Source organism: Lepidochelys kempii, chromosome 23 (assembly GCF_965140285.1).
Source record: "Lepidochelys kempii isolate rLepKem1 chromosome 23, rLepKem1.hap1, whole genome shotgun sequence".
Taxonomy (NCBI): Eukaryota; Metazoa; Chordata; order Testudines; family Cheloniidae; genus Lepidochelys; species Lepidochelys kempii.
The window spans coordinates 1,592,945-1,608,179 of NC_136402.1; the positions used below are offsets into that span (position 1 = coordinate 1,592,945).

Here is a 15,235-nt window from a genome sequence, read left to right on the forward strand (position 1 = left end):
TGAGCCCTGCTTTTGGGGGAGCAGATTTCTTCCCCCCTCCCCCCGGGTGCCCCCATGCTCCCCTCCCAATGCTAGAGCAGCTGGGCTTGAAAACCTCCCTCTTGTCACCCAAGGGAGTCCTTCAGTGGGCTGGAGGGGCTAGTGGCTCCCTGAGCTGGGCTCATGGGGGGTCTCACGCCCCTTGTCCTGCACCCTTCCCACTGGCTGTCGGGCCCAGGCTCTTTCCCCGGCTCCCACTTGCCAGTTTGAGCTCTGCTGCCCAGGCTCACGAGGCTGCCGGCTGCCGGCTACCCCCCTGCCTCGGCTTTCCTGGGCCACCTCAGGCTTGAAGCTGGCTGCGTGGGCCACTCAGCAGGAAGGGACAGCGGGAATCCTTCCCCCAGGCCAGGAAAAGGGGGGCTGCCCCACTGTGAGCAGGCTGCCCGTCCCATGGCAGGGACCCTGTCACCCACCCCATGGGAGAGGCCCAGGGATGGAGCCCAGGGCTGCTTGGCTCATGGAGCAGGGGATACAGGAGGCCCGGCAAGGCGTTGTTAGAGTGGAAACTACCCCCTTGTGGGCGCCGGGGGTCAGGCCTGCCCCGAGGGCAGAGCGCAAGGAATGGGGGGCTGGTGCCTGGTCTGAGCTCAGGCTCTTCACAGGTACAGCTGAACTGCAAGTGCAGACGAGCGGGCCAGGGGGGTAGGTTAGACCTGTTCCAGGGGAGGCAGCGTGGCCGGGGACACGGGAGCCCCGTGTTCCGTTCCTGGCTCTGCCAGGGGCTGGCTGACCTCATGCAGGTCCTGTCTATCTGTGCCTCAGTTTCCCCATGTGCAAAGGGGTAACGCTCCGGCCCCGCTGTGACGTGCTCTGAGATAAGGCGTATCGGCACTAGTCACCCTCATGCGCAAAGCGAGGGCCCAGGTGCTGTGAGGGGAAAGGAAACGTTTAAATTGGTTTCAAGGGGAGGGCATGTCTGGGGAACTCACCGCCACAGGATCTCACCTGCCCGAGAGCTCAGCAGGATTCCCACAGGGGGCGGAGAGGAACGTCCCAGATATAAGCCCTGCCTCGGTGGGGGTGGGGCTGCACCTGCAGGGGGCTGGGGAGGGGAGGGCCTGGGGCATGTTCTCCACTCACTGCTCCTTGGTCCTTGTGGGTGCCCGTGCCCTGCAGCCGGGCCATGTTCTTACAGGATCAGCCCCCTCCCCCCAGTCCATTTCCCATAAGAGCAGAGGGTTCCCCTGGCTCCATCTGCCCCCCCACCTCTGCAGCTGGGGGTTGCAGGTCAGGACTGAGCAGCCCCGTTCTGCTCTGCACGGCTGCCCCCCTCCCCAGCAATGGCTGCAGTTTGCTGGCGCTCCGGGCAGCGGCTGGCAGGGGGGCTCTCATCTGGAAAGCTCCCCCCCTGCCCCCCCGAGGAGGCAGCTGGGGCAGGCGAGGGGCGAGTGACCCGAGGGGCTGCGGCCACCCCAGCTGCCCCCCACTCGCTGCATGTTTTCCGGGAAGAGGGAGCTGCTGCCGACATCCCGGCTACTTATAACCCCGGGGGGAGCCGGCCCCGGGATTTTCCTCCCCTCCGAACCCGGCCTCTGCTCAGACGACTGGTGATTTCTCAGCACCCCCAGGCTGGGACCCCCAGGGGCTGGCTTCCTCCAGCTGCCTTTGCCTGCCTGGCCCGGCCCCTGTTTAGCGATGGGCCGAGGCTTTGGCTCACTTGACGGGCTGAGGGGGCTGTGGTCGGGAGCGAGGGGCACGGGCAGGGTTGGGGGGGCAGTTAACCAGCTCAGCTGAAGGCGACCAGCTCCTGCCGTGCCTGGGAGTGGCCAGGTGCCATCTCTGTGCTCTGCCGGTGCCCCTCACTCCCGACCCGCAGTCCCCTGCCAGCCCGGCCCTGGGCCCCCCCAGACCTGCCGGTGCCCCTCACTCCCGACCCGCAGCCCCCTGCCAGCCCGGCCCTGGGCCCCCCCAGACCTGCCGGTGCCCCTCACTCCCGACCCGCAGCCCCCTGCCAGCCCGGCCCTGGGCCCCCCAAGACCTGCCGGTGCCCCTCACTCCCGACCCGCAGCCCCCTGCCAGCCCGGCCCTGGGCCCCCCAGACCTGCCGGTGCCCCTCACTCCCGACCCGCAGCCCCCTGCCAGCCCGGCCCTGGGCCCCCCCAGACCTGCCGGTGCCCCTCACTCCCGACCCGCAGCCCCCTGCCAGCCCGGCCCTGGGCCCCCCAAGACCTGCCGGTGCCCCTCACTCCCGACCCGCAGCCCCCTGCCAGCCCGGCCCTGGGCCCCCCAAGACCTGCCGGTGCCCCTCACTCCCGACCCGCAGCCCCCTGCCAGCCCGGCCCTGGGCTCCCCCCAGCTCTGCCGGTGCCCCTCACTCCCGACCCGCAGCCCCCTGCCAGCCCGGCCCTGGGCCCTCCAGACCTGCCGGTGCCCCTCGCTCCCGACCCACAGCCCCTGCCAGCCCGGCCCTGGGCCCCCCAGCTCTGCCGGTGCCCCTCGCTCCCGACCCGCAACCCCCTGCCAGCCCGGCCCTGGGCTCCCCCCAGCTCTGCCGGTGCCCCTCACCCCTGACCCACAGCCCCCTGCCAGCCTGGCCCTAGGCCCCTCAGACCTGCTGGTGCCCCTCGCTCCTGACCCACAGCCCCCTGCCAGCCCGGCCCTGGGCTCCCCCCAGCTCTGCCGGAGCCCCTCGCTCCCGACCCGCAGCCCCTGCCAGCCTGGTTGCTGAGGGGTAGATAGTTCTGTGTGTTGGGGGGTTGCTGCTTGGGGGAGCTCCGGAGCCGGCTGCTGCTTTTGCACAAAACCAGCTCCCTGCCCCGGGGCCTGGAGCAGTGGCCTCTAGGGCCGCCCCTCGGCTCGCAGCCTGTCGCCCCTCTCATGGAGGCAGCGTCCTGCACTTCCCGGGCCAAATCCTTCTGCCAGGAGGCTCTGTAACCAGCCCCCGCATCCCAGCGTCGGGCGAGGCGTCCCTGTGGGTGTGGGGCCCCTGGCGGCCCGAGCTCCGTCCCACCCTCCCCCCGCAGAGAAAGGGCCCCCCCGAGCCCCTCTCTCCTCCCCCCCCATCGGGCGCAACGAAGGGGGGGCAGGTGCAGCGCACAACCAGCCTGGCATGGCGCACGGGAGCTGCGCAAGGTGATGGGCCGGGGGGAGATCTGGGGGGCTGGGGAGACACCCCCCCTTTAAGAGGAGGGCTTCACCTGCCACGTGGTGGGGTTGTTTCCCTGCCCCTCCCCGGCTGTTCGCTGCCCTTGGGGTGTTTGTCTGGGGGGGTTGCGAGGTGTTGGGGGTCGGGTGGGGCTGATACTTTAAAGGGGGGTGCCTGGGTCCCCTCAGTGGGACCTGGGGGGGTCTGTCTCTTGTTGGAAGGGGCTGGATGCACCTGCGGGTTGGGATCTGGGGCTCAGTGTCCCCCCGCATCTCCCGCCCGCCTTGGGGGGGTAGAAGGGGGGAGGGTTGGAGACTGGGCAGCCAGAATGCAGTTTGGATACTGCAGCCCCCCCCCCCCCCCCGGCCCTTTCCCTGCCTCGACTCCCCCCAGCTCCCTCTTCCCAGCCTTACCCCTGCTGTCTTTGCAGATTTCCCCCCTTCCCCCCCTGCAGGGACCCCGGTGACCCCCCCACCCTGATCCCTGGCCTAAATCCTGCTGTCTTTGCAGAAGATCCCCCCCCGCCCCGGTGGGGACCCTGGCGACCCCCCGATCCCCAGCCCAGGGGCAGCCACCGCTTGGCACCATGGACGTGACCCAGCTGCCATGCAGAAGCCGCATCGCCCACCACCCCTAGAGCCTCGGTGCCCAGGCCCGAGCCGGCCCGCCATGGGGGGCTTCCCGGAGAGCTCGTTGGGCCCCGGCCTCCCCCACGGCTTGGCCCCTGCCAGCCTGGCCTGGCACGGCCCACCCGGGGAGCTGTGCCCGCTGCAGAGCGAGGGGGCCGCCGTCCTGCTGGCCAAGTGGCTGCTGGAGGGGGACGCCGGGGGCCGGCTGCTGGGGGGGCCCAAGTGGAGGCGGCTGGAGAACAGGGACTCGGCGGCTGGTGCTGGGTGACATGGTGCCCTGCCTGAGCGACTACGGGATCTGCGTGAGGGACGGGTTCCTGGGCAAGGCGCCGGGCGCCCGGGGTGCAGGGGCTGGGCCGCAGGGGGAAGTTCCAGGACGGGCAGCTGGCGAGCCAGTGTCCGCGGGGCCCAGATCGCCTGGGTGCAGGGGCGCGAGCCCGGCTGCCAGGCTGCCAGGGCCCTCATGGGCAGCAGCGACCAGCTGATCCTGCAGTGTGCCGGGCACCTGGGCGGGAACCTCGTCAACGGCAGGACTAAGGTGAGCCCGGTGCCGGCCGCTTGGACTCCTGGGTTCTCTCCCCAGCTCTGGGAGGGGAGTGGGGGCCAGTGGTTAGAGGAGCGGGGGAGCCAGGACTCCTGGGTTCTCTCCCCAGCTTTCTCACAGACCCATTGCAAGTCTCTGCTGGGTGCTGCCTCTGATTCCCTATCTCAACCGGACGCTGGCAGTTGGCTGCGTGGGCGGCAGGGCTGTGAGCGGGGAGCAGCCGGGGCACAGATTGACCCCCTGGTCAGCGATCCCCCTGCCCTCTGGCTGGCAGAACACCGCGCCCTCTGCACAGGGCGGGCTAAGAATGGGGCAGCCCCGGGCAGGGGGTGGGGACATGGCTCAGGATTGGGGTCTGGGGTCTGGCTGTCGCCAGCCCCTCTGTGTCTGTGGCTCACACGCTGTCTTCAATACTTTCTCTGGGCGGGCGGGGGCAGCATAATGCCACCCTTGCGGGGCTTCGGGAGCCAGCGGGCTGGGCAAACTCGGGTCTCCTCTGGCCCAGACCCTTGGGCCCAGCTCCTGAAAGGTGTTCGGGCACCTAACACCAAGTGGGAGTTAACTGGCTCCCAGCCCCCCTTTGCTCTAGCCACTAGCCCCCCTCCCCTGCCAGAGCCGGGGGGAGAACCCAGGAGTCCTGGTCCTTCTCTGGCCTCACCCCAGAGGTGGCTGCATTTTGGCCTGACAGCAGGTGGCTCTGGGGCTGGGTGTGTTGGTGGGTGAGTCAGGTCCCCGGAGAAGGAATCTTCCAATGGGGTCCCTGGTGCGAATTAAGGCCCCGGCCTGGGGGCCGCACTTCCCAGGACGGGGACGGGGAAGGAGGCATGGGACAGGGAGAGGATGTGGCCAAGGTCACAGCTTGAGTTGGTAGCAGAGGTAGGAATGGGGGGTGGGGCTGGGGTTCAGGACGCCTGGGTTCTCTCCCAGCTCGGGGAGGGAAGGGGAGGGGAGGGGGAGCTAGTGGTTAGAGCAGGGGGCTGGGAGCCAGGACTCCTGGGTTCTCTCCCCAGCTCTGGGAGGGGAGGGGAGGGAAGGGGGAGCTTGTGGTTAGAGTGGGGGGCTGGGAGCCGGGGGCTAAGCTAGCTGCTCAGGACGCCTGGGTTTGCCAGAGGCCTGCGCTCCCGCCTGCCCAGCGCTGCCTTGGCTTTGGCCTTAGGTTACCCCTGGGCTGGCTGCGAGCCCTGGGGTGGGGGGACCCCTCCCCTGCGGGATGTGCTGCGCTGGCCAAGGCCAAGCCTGCCCCACTGAGACAGCAACTCTCCAGCCCTGCGGGTGGGGGGTGGGGTCTTTAAAAGGGCAATGGCCATGGGGGGGGCCCTTAGCTGGCTCTGAGATGCAGCTGCCTCTGGGGTGGAGCACGGGGGCTCCAGGTGCAGGGCAGGAAGGGAAGAAGGATCCTGCCTGTGGCCGAAGCCCCAGAGCGGGTCTCTTGCAGGCAGCACAAGATCACCCTGCGTGTGGGTTTGGCCCAGACCTGGAAGGCGAGTCCCCCCCACTTGTGGGGAAGAGGTCCTGGGGTCTGGGAAGACTGTGTGCACTGCTGCACTGGGGCATGGGGCTGTCAGCACCCCCCACTGAGCCCCCCACCCTGTCCCCTGGTGTCCCCCCACTGATCCCCTCACCCTTCCTGCTTCAGCCTGGCACCCCCCACCCCAGCCCTGTACCCCCCACTGAGCCCCTCACCCTGCCCCCTGCAGCCTGGCGCCCCCTAGTGCCTCATTGGGGGGTGGGTGCTGAATTCTTATGGGGAAATCCCATCTCCCATGGGGCTGTTTCCGGGTGACCCTGTGTGTGTTGGGGGGTGGGGGGTGGGAAGGCAGCTGCGGGGGTGTGTGTGTGTGTGTGTGAAGCTGTTGGGGTCCCGGCAGTGGGGCTGTTTACCCCAGTCTCTGGCCTGTTGGCCTTCCAGGAAAATCCCCTTGGGGGAGGGGAATCGGAGCCCCCTGCAGTGGGCAAGGGACCCCCTGCCCCGTGACTGCCCCCCAGCCCGGAGCCAGGGGGATGGGAGCTGGCTCCCAGCCGCGCCTGCCATCCGATCCCTGTTTACCAGGAAACCTATTTCCCGCCCCCCCCCCCCACGCCTTCCTGGAACTCGTGGGGCAGGGGGAGGTGGGGAGTGGGAGCGAGTCCATGGGGCAAGCACTGGGGCGGGAAGGAGGCACTCGCACTGTGCCTGGGGGCCTTTCTCCCACGCCTAGGCGATCTCAGGGCCCCGCATCGCTGCTGAGATGCAGCCACTTCTGGGGTGGGACGCGGGGGCAGCTGGTTCTACGGGGACCCCTCCCCCGGTGCTGAGATGCAGCTGCCTCTGGGGTGGGGTCAAGTGCATAGTAACTGAGTCATGTTCCTGGGTCTACTGTTTTAGAGTAAGGGAATTGGGAGCCAGGACTCCTGGGTTCTCTGGGAGGGGAGTGGGATTTAGTGGGTTAATGCAGCTGGGGGCTGGGAGCCAGGACACCTGGGTTCTGTCCCTGGCTCTATGGCTGACTCACTGTGTGACTTTAAGGACAGCCCGTCCCCTCCCAGTGCCTCAGTTTCCCCCTGGGCCCAGCGGGATGTGGTTCTCCCCAGTCCTGGCCCCACTGCCCTAGGCTGCCCTGGCCCTTTTAATCCTTTGCTCTGGGCTGCCAGTTCTAACCCCAGTGACCTAATGTGTGTGTGTGGGGGGGCCAGTGCTGGGGGGGCAGGCAGGGCTCACTGCAGCTGGGAGGGGAGGTGTTAACCCTTTCCATGCAGCTGGAGGTAGTGGGGTGGGGTGGGGGGGCTGCACTGGTCCCATGGGACCCTGGAGACCGGAGACCCCTCACACACCCCTGCCCCTCCCCTGCCTGAGGGACCTCCCTGGGGCGGGGGCTGAGACCTGACAAACTCATCTCGGCCCAGCCAGCCAATGGGACTAGGCAGGGCTCCCAAGGAGGGGAAGGTCCCCGGGCCAGCCAGTCCCCAGCCCTGGGGCTGGATCGGGGCCAGTGCCCCCCAGAGGGGAAAGGCCCCATCCCCCCTGCCCCACTGGAAAAAGGTCCTCTGGGGTCACTGAACCCTTCTCAGCCACCACCCCCCGCAGCGCTGCCCACTTCCAGGGCCCCGTCCCTCCCTCTCAGTGCCTGGCGGAGGCGAGAGGCCCCTGGGCAGCCCTGCCTGGCATGGTGCCCCGTGGTGTTGCCAGGCTGGGGGCTGGGCGCCACGGGGTGATGTGGGGCAGGCCCGCAGGGCAGGGACCCTTGGCTGGGGGGAAGGGGGGGCAGGCAGAGGAGGGGGTGGCTGAGCAGCCGCTGAGATTGAATCCTGTGTGTGCGGGGGGGGGAGCAGAAAGAAGCCCCCCCCGACCTTCCTCCTCTGCCCTCCAGGGCCCCCAGCCCCACAGCTTCAAAGCCTCAAACCGCCCCCCAGTCTGGCAGGTCAGGGCTGGGCCAGCCGGGGCTGCGGGTCGGGAGTGAGGGGCACCATGTGAACCAGCTCGTGGGGCCAGGCGTGGGGGGGGAGCTCGTGGCTGTTTCTGCGGATGGGGGGGCAGTTTACCCCCCCCACTAGAATCCTCATTGGCGCTGGCTCCACGCAGCCCCCAGCCGCCCCACGGCTCAGACACCCCGCCCAGCTGCCCCCCCTCCCCAGCTGTCCGCCCCCCCCCCGCCCCGTGCCAGGGTGTCCTGTTCCCGCAGCAAGGACACCGTGTCTCTGACGCCCGGCCACGGGGGGGGGGCGGGGGCTGGTTCAGAACATTCCCCCCCCCCGGCTGGGGTGACTCAAGGCTACGATGGTGGCTGGCCCGGGGGGCTGGGGTTGGGGGCGCAGGAGGCTGGTTGGGGTCCCCCCCACTGTCCCCAGTTCTGTCTCATGTCCCCTGGGTAGGGGGAAGGTGCAGCTGGCGTGGAGCTGGGGACCCTGGGCTGCTGTGGGGGGGTGAATTACGGACCCCCCCAGGGGTGTAGTTGACAGAAGACCCCCCCCCATTTCCCACTACGCCGGGGTGGACTCTGGGCTCAGTCAGGTGCTGGAGCAGCCTGGAGTCCCTGGTGAGGGGTGTCTACTGCTGCCCCCCTCTGCGGCCAGCGACAGGGAAGGGGGGGGCAAAGGGGGGCTACCCCCAGTGACCCCCTGCCTGCTCGGGGGGGTGATTCCTTTGTGGCCCCTCGACTCTGACGCAGGCTGGGGGGTTCTCTCCCATGGGGCAGATGCAGCTGGTGGCTGCCCCAGGGGCTGGGGTCCAGTGCTTGGGGGGGTGGGAGAGGGGCTGGGAGCCAGGACTCCTGGGTTCTCTCCCTGGCTCTGGGAGGGGAGTGGGGTCTAGTGGTTAGAGCAGGGGGCTGGAAGCCAGGACTTCTGGGTTCTGTCCCTAGGGGCTGGGTTGCCCGGGGGCCTGGCTGCTCCTGGCTACTGGCGGGCAGCACATGACAGCTGCACGGAAGGGCCGGGGCGCCGGGCGAGCTCCTTCCGCCCGCAGTGATTCGCAAGGCGCCACCATCTGCTGACGGGGACGGGGTGAGACGCTGCAAGTGACCCTGGGGTGGCACCGTTGCTCTGAGAACGGGCACGGGCAGAGGCCGTGGCTCATCCCCGGGCAGTGCCAGCTTCCCCGCTCGGCCCTGCCCTGGGGCCCTGGTGTTGGGCAAACCAGCCCAGAGACTCCCCTTCCCCCCGGGTCAAGGCATGGAGGGAAAGCGCCCCACGGCTCCAGAGCTGGATTTCTGCTCTCAGTTACAGCGGCGTCAATCCGGATCAGCCTGGCTGACTGAGTGGAGTCACTCCAGATCTACCCGTGGTGCAGGATGGGGGCCAGAGCACCCTGCTGCCTGGCAGATGGGAATAAGACGGGAATAAAACCACCCCGAGAGCAAAACCCGTCTGCTTCGGGGCAGGAGCCGTCTTCCCTGGGAGCACGTTATCCCCTCGCTTCAAACTTGCTCGCACCTGGGATGCAGCAGGTGCCGGTCTCTGGGGCGATTATGACTGCTAATGACTGGGAGGTGCTCAGGTGCTGGGGTTCAGCCGAGGGCCCTGGGGGAGTCTGATCTCGGGGCAGGGGGCGCTCGTTGGAAGGGGGGGCAGGGAATTTGCACCCCTGAGCACCTGGATTTCGCAGGCGGTAGTGGAATGGGGGCCCAGCTGAGATTAGCAGCCTGCGGTCGTGTGTGTGTGTTTGGGGGGGGGGGGCGGAGTTAACCCCTCGGTAGCTGGAGCTCCCCTGGAAAATCCAGCAGGGGACTGACTCTCCATCACCTGCCACTGCCCCTTAGCACCAGGCCTGAGAACTGCAGGTTGATCCAGGGCAGATTAGCAGCTGTGGTCGGGGCGTTGGGCCCCTGACTGCACCTAATGGCCATGGGCTGGGTAATGAAAGTGACAGATGCCTGTAGGGGGTGGCGGCGGTGGAGGGTGAGTTGGATGCCCAAATTCCTGGGTTCTTTGGCTTCAGGATCCTGAGGAACAGGTAAGGCTGGGGCATGTTTCCCAGGCCCACTGTTTGAGGTAGTGGGGAATCTCCCTTTTTATTAGCACTAGAGGGGCTGTGAAACATACCACTGAATTTTAAAAAAATCAACCTCAGCATTGCTATGATACCTCAGTTTCAGCAGCGACTAGTTACTAGGGTACGATCGAGGGCCATAAACTCAGGAGTGGTGTGGAGAAAGTGAATAAGGAAAAGTTATTTACTTGTTCCCATAAGATAAGAAGTGGGGGCCACCAAATGAAATTAGTGGGCAGCAGGTTTAAAACAAATACAGGGAAGTTCTTCACACAGTGCACAGTTAACCCATGGAACTCCTTGCCTGAGGAGGTTGTGAAGGCTAGGACTATAACAGGGTTTAAAAGAAAACTGGATAAACTCATGGAGGTTAAGTCCATTAATGGCTATTAGCCAGGATGGGTAAGGAAGGGTGTCCCTCGCCTCTGTCTGTCAGAGGGTGGAGATGGATGGCAGGAGAGAGATCACTGATCACTCCCTGTTCTGTTCACTCCCTCTGGGGCACCTGGCGTTGGCTACTGGGCTGGATGGACCTTTGGTCTGACCTGGTCTGGTCTTTCTTATGTTCTTAACAGTTGTCGATCCAGAGCATTTCTGTGGCTCAAGCAATGGTTAATTATTAGCTACTTATGGCTTCACCACCCCGCCGATTAAGCCACTATTATCTCTGCAGTGCAGATACGGTCAGGGGCTGTTCTCAAACCGGTAAAAGGCTGGTACAAGGAGGAGGGAGGTAAATTGTTCTTGTTACCTGCTGAGGACAGGCCAAGAAGCAATGGGCTTAAACTGCAGCACGGGTGGCGTAGGTTGGACATTAGGAAAAGCTTCCCGTCTGTCAGGCTGGGTAAGACCTGGAATAAATTGCCCAGAGATCGTGGAATCGCCGTCACTGGCAGGTCAGACAAAGACCTGTCAGGGATGGTCTAGGTCCCCGGCTCTCAACCTTTCCAGACTCCTGTCCCCCTTTCCGGAGTCCGATGTGTCTTGCGTACCCCCCAGGTTCACCTCTCCTAAAAACTACTTGCTTACAAAACCAGCCGTGACCATGCCCATAGTGTCCAGCGCACTGTTACTGACACGGGGCCGACGTTCTCGCTGTTCCCATGTCCTTATAACAAAGGGGGGGGCGATTTTGGTTGGAGGAGGGGATTCTGGGTGCCCCCGGGGTTCGTGGTCTTGTGTCCTTACAGCGCCTGGCCCGGGGCTGGGGTGGTGCTGCGGTAATGAACAGCACACAGCACAGTGTGGGGCAAGCCCTGGCTGGGGTTCCTTGGTGTTCCCGTTGTTTGGGGGTTGGCTGAAACGTTGTTGCTATGGGCCGGGTGTATCCTGTCCCCCCTCAGCCTTCCTGGCTCCTTCGCCTTTAAAGTGGCTTAGAAAAGCCTCAAGCAGCTCGCCCAAAACCTCGCCCCCGCCTCTGACCTTGGCTGGCACTTGGCCTGCAGGAGCCGACTGGCTTTGTTTGGGGTTGATCTTCGAAGGGACGAGCTCCTGGCCCGGCCCCGCAGAGCCGCACGCCACGCAGGCCAGTGGCCCGCGAGCAGCCCCGAGTCGCTCCCCGCACTTGTAGGGAGGGGAGTTTGTCTGGAGACCCTCCCTGCTGCATCACCCGCTGTACAGGTTCCTGCCTGCTTGGGATAATCTCCGGGGCCTCGTCTGAATCTGCCGCGGGAGGCCGAGCTGTAACCCAAGCTCCGGTGAATCACATTCTCACAGCCCTGCCCTCGATGTGGGGAGCGTTGCCGGAGAATTGCGGTTTGAGGAGCGCTCTGCAAGCATGAACGGCTTAATTCTCGTGACGCTCCACCCTGGGAGGCAGGACAGTTTAGAGTGGGGGAAACTGAGGCAGGGGAGGGACAGGGAAGTGACTTGCCCAAAGTCACTCGGCAGGTCAGGAATGGAACCCAGGAGTCCTGACTCTGTCCCCCTCCAGCACCCTAACCACCAGACCCCCTCCCCGGGCTGCAGATAGAACCCAGGAGTCCTGGAGGCCAGCTTTGTGCTCTAGCCACTAGGCCCCAGTCCTTTCCCCCAGCAAATGAGAAGTGCTTCTGTCAAATATTTCAGGGGTCCTGAAAGTCCAGCATTGCGGGGCCCCCTGGCTGTTCAGAGAGGCTGTCACCAGCTGGGGGCTTTGAACCGGGGAGATGCAGGGCTAACAGCATCTGGCTCCGCTCCTTCAGCTAAGGGATTAGCCCCCTCGGCTGGCAGCAACAGTAGACCCAGAAACTGAATCAGTGGAGCAGTCACTAAGGGGAGACGGTGGGAGATACCCGAGCGCTGTGGGTTCGAATTCTGGGCAGCCCCCAGTGAGGAGGTGTGGATGCCTCCCCTTGCAGGAAAACCAGGACCCACCGAGCTGCTTCCACGGGGAGACCCTGGTGACGACCACACACAACCTGTTCTTCGGGGGGACAGAGACCGTCAGCACCACCCTGCGCTACGGATTCCTCCTCCTCATGAAGTACCCGGAGATACAGGGTGAGCAGCGGGGGCAGGGGGGACTCAAGTTATTCCTAATGCGGGGCCCCCTCTGGGCCGGGCACTCAGGCGACTGGAGGATGGTTAGCCCCCCGTGCAGAGGGGGAACTGAGATGGGGGGGGGGTGTCGAGTGACTGTCCAAAGGTCACACAGGGAGTCTGTGTCCGAGTTGGGAACTGAAGCCAGGTTTCACCTCGATTCCACTGCAGTCAGGAGTGACTCTGGATTGGCCCCAGGGGAGCTGAGATCAGAATCTGGCCCCAACCCCACTGGAGTCGGGGTGACGCTGGATTGACCCTGGGAGGCTGAGATCAGGATCCGGCCCTGCCCCCATTGCAGTCGGGGGTGATCCAAGCCACTGTCTATATTTTAAAAGGGCGGGTGTAGAAATCGCCAGCCAGGTCTCAGCTCCAGACCGAGCGTGTCCTTGCTGCCCCACCCAACCAGAAACCGCTTCCCATCCCGCTTGTTTCTCCGCAGCCAAAGTCCACGCTGAGCTCCGATCGGGTGGCACCGCAGACCGTCGGTAGGCGACCAGGCGCACGTGCCCTACGCCGACGCCGTGATCCACGAGGTGCCGCGCTTCGGCGACGTGATCCCCATGGGGCTCCCGCACGCGCTGACCCGGGACACCCGGTTCAGGGGTTTCCTGCTGCCAGAGGTAACGGGATTTCCCTCCTCCTCACGTTCGAGCAAGAAAACACGGCTCTGCCCCCCAGGGCTGGAGTCTCCCCTCTTGTCAGCTTCCAAAGGGTGTGTGGAGAGGGAACGGCTGGAACCGTGGCTGGATAGACTGGCGGATGGGTGGGTGGGTGGATGGACAGATGGCCAGAGAGAGGGGTGTGCGTTGGGATGGATAGATAGGATGGGTGGGTAGATAGACAAGTAGACTGATAGATAGCATGGCTGGATAGGTGGAGGGATGGAAAGATAGATGGTTGGAGAGGCTGAGGGACACGTGAGTAGGTGGGTGGACAGACGGATGGATGGACAATCCAGCTGGATGGACGGGGTGGAAGGACAGAAAATGATCCAGGTGGCTAGAGGGTGGATCGCTGGATAAATGGACAGACAGACTGAGAGGACGGATGGACAGACAAGACGGACGGATGGCTGCACCAGTGCCAGACAGAAGAACGAGTCAATGGATGGGCAGACAGACAGACGTGTGGACAGCTCGGTGAGTGGGTGGAGAAGCCAGATGGATGTAGAATCACAGAACCAGAGGGTTGAGAGGCACCACAAGGGACAATTTGTCTAACCCCTTGCCGATGGGCAGGGTTTGGTGGGTCTAAACCACCCAAGACAGACTCTATCCAGCCGTGCCTGGGCAGAGATGGACAGACTGTCAAGATGGATAGGATGGGTGGATAGACAGAAAGACAGATGGATGGATTAAAAGACAGATGGACATCAAGATGGCTGGATAGGCAGGGGATGGATGGACGGAGGGATGGGCGGAGAGATCCTCTGGATGCATGTGCTGCAGCTCTGCGTTTCCCCTGCCCAGAGCACCAACGTCATCCCGCTGCTGTTCTCCGTTCACAACGACCCCGCCCAGTTCAAAGACCCGGCCTCGTTCGACCCGGCCCATTTCCTGGACCCGAGAGGAGGTTTCCGAAAGCAAGACGCCTTCATGGCCTTCTCCACGGGTACGTGTGGCCTGCCCGGTCTGGGGCTGAGGAGCGGGAGTGGGACAGGTTGAGTCTTCACTAACACGTCTACTCCAGCCCCGGCCTCGGATGGAGTAACAGGCTAGCTCCACGGCCTTGGGGTCACTGCGAGGAGAGATCAGGCCCCTCTGTGCCGCTGTGGGGCTGAAATGACCCCCTGAGAGTCCAGGGGCCACCCCAGTGGTAGGCTGGCCAGCCCCAGCCCCAGCCAGCCTAAGCCAAGGCAGAGCACCGGGAAGTGGAGCAGGGGCCCTCCTGGGGGCAGAGCGTGGGTGGGGCCATGCTAGGCTGTTTGGGGAAACACAGCCTCCCCCCGCCTGTGATACCCACCACCCATGCTGCGGTGGCTATTCTCTGCCCCCGGGACCCATAGGGGGCGGACTGGGGTTGTGGCCGGAGTGCACTGCGCTGTGGCTATTCTCTGCCCCCCAGGGCCCATAAAGGGGATGGAGCATGAGTTAGAGCAGCCCCAAGGCTGCTGTAACTGACACTGGGGGCCGGTCCCCAGAATACAGGGAACATGAAAGGAGTCTTAAAGGTGCCTGAGCCACAAGTACAGGGAGAGGGTAACCGAGACTTGGGGTGCGATGGATCCTGACATGCCTCTCACCCCCGTGCACAGCCCGGACGTCACCGTGTTTCTTTCCCCCCAGGGAAGAGGATCTGCCTGGGCGAGGGCCTGGCCCGCATGGAGCTCTTCCTCTTCTTCACCGCCGTCCTGCAGAGCTTCGCCCTCACGCCCCTCGCCTGCCCAGAGGAAATCGACATCTCGCCCTTGATGAGTGGCCTGGGGAACGTGCCAGGTCCCTACGAGCTCCGGGCTGTCCCTCGCTGAGCGAGCCGCTGCCCCATCCCGCCTGGCTCCCCCTTTCACAGCCTCGTGTCCCGCAGCCTTTGAACGCGTGAGATGAGCTCGCCGGCCTCGTCGCTTGCAGTGTCTAATCAGGATGGTGGTCTTCTCTCTTTTCAAAGTCCTGAGCTCCGGATTTGTGAGTTTGGTTCAAGTTTTCATTAAACTCAAATACAAATAAAAATTGTCCAGCTCTGGGGGTGATAGAGAAAAGTTTACAAACTTGACTCGAGTAAAGAAACCAGAGACAAATAAAACAAACCTAAATCTCGGCCAATCCCGTGATTTTTTCTTGAGTCCTGATCTGCTGAACGCTCGGGGCTGGCCGGGCTGCTGTCATTAAAGGGACTAGCCAGCGGGTGTGGGTGGGGCAGAGCTGGTCCTGTTCTGTTGTCTGCATTTTGAGAGCAGAGAAAAGCTGGAACAACAATCGGAGGGTTGGAAACCTGCCTTGCTGGGAGAGGCTCAC

General features: G+C 64.6%; 1 protein-coding gene across 3 annotated transcripts; it reads left to right on the top strand.

The window, feature by feature from the left end:
* Positions 1–9,681: 9,681 nt before the first annotated feature.
* On the top strand, positions 9,682–15,043 carry LOC140901958 (cytochrome P450 2F1). 3 transcript variants are annotated; one of them, XM_073321461.2, is made up of 5 exons: positions 9,682–10,494; positions 12,101–12,242; positions 12,724–12,904; positions 13,754–13,895; positions 14,570–15,043. In XM_073321461.2, the coding sequence occupies exons 3-5, from the start codon at positions 12,845–12,847 to the stop codon at positions 14,749–14,751; spliced, it is 384 nt and encodes a 127-aa protein (XP_073177562.2). In that variant the 5' UTR covers positions 9,682–10,494; positions 12,101–12,242; positions 12,724–12,844; the 3' UTR covers positions 14,752–15,043. The 3 variants fall into 3 exon arrangements, with proteins under 3 accessions (XP_073177562.2, XP_073177561.2, XP_073177558.2); XM_073321460.2 differs by lacking the exon at positions 9,682–10,494 and adding an exon at positions 10,504–10,605; XM_073321457.2 differs by lacking the exon at positions 9,682–10,494 and having other exon boundaries at positions 10,622–12,242.
* Positions 15,044–15,235: the final 192 nt, after the last annotated feature.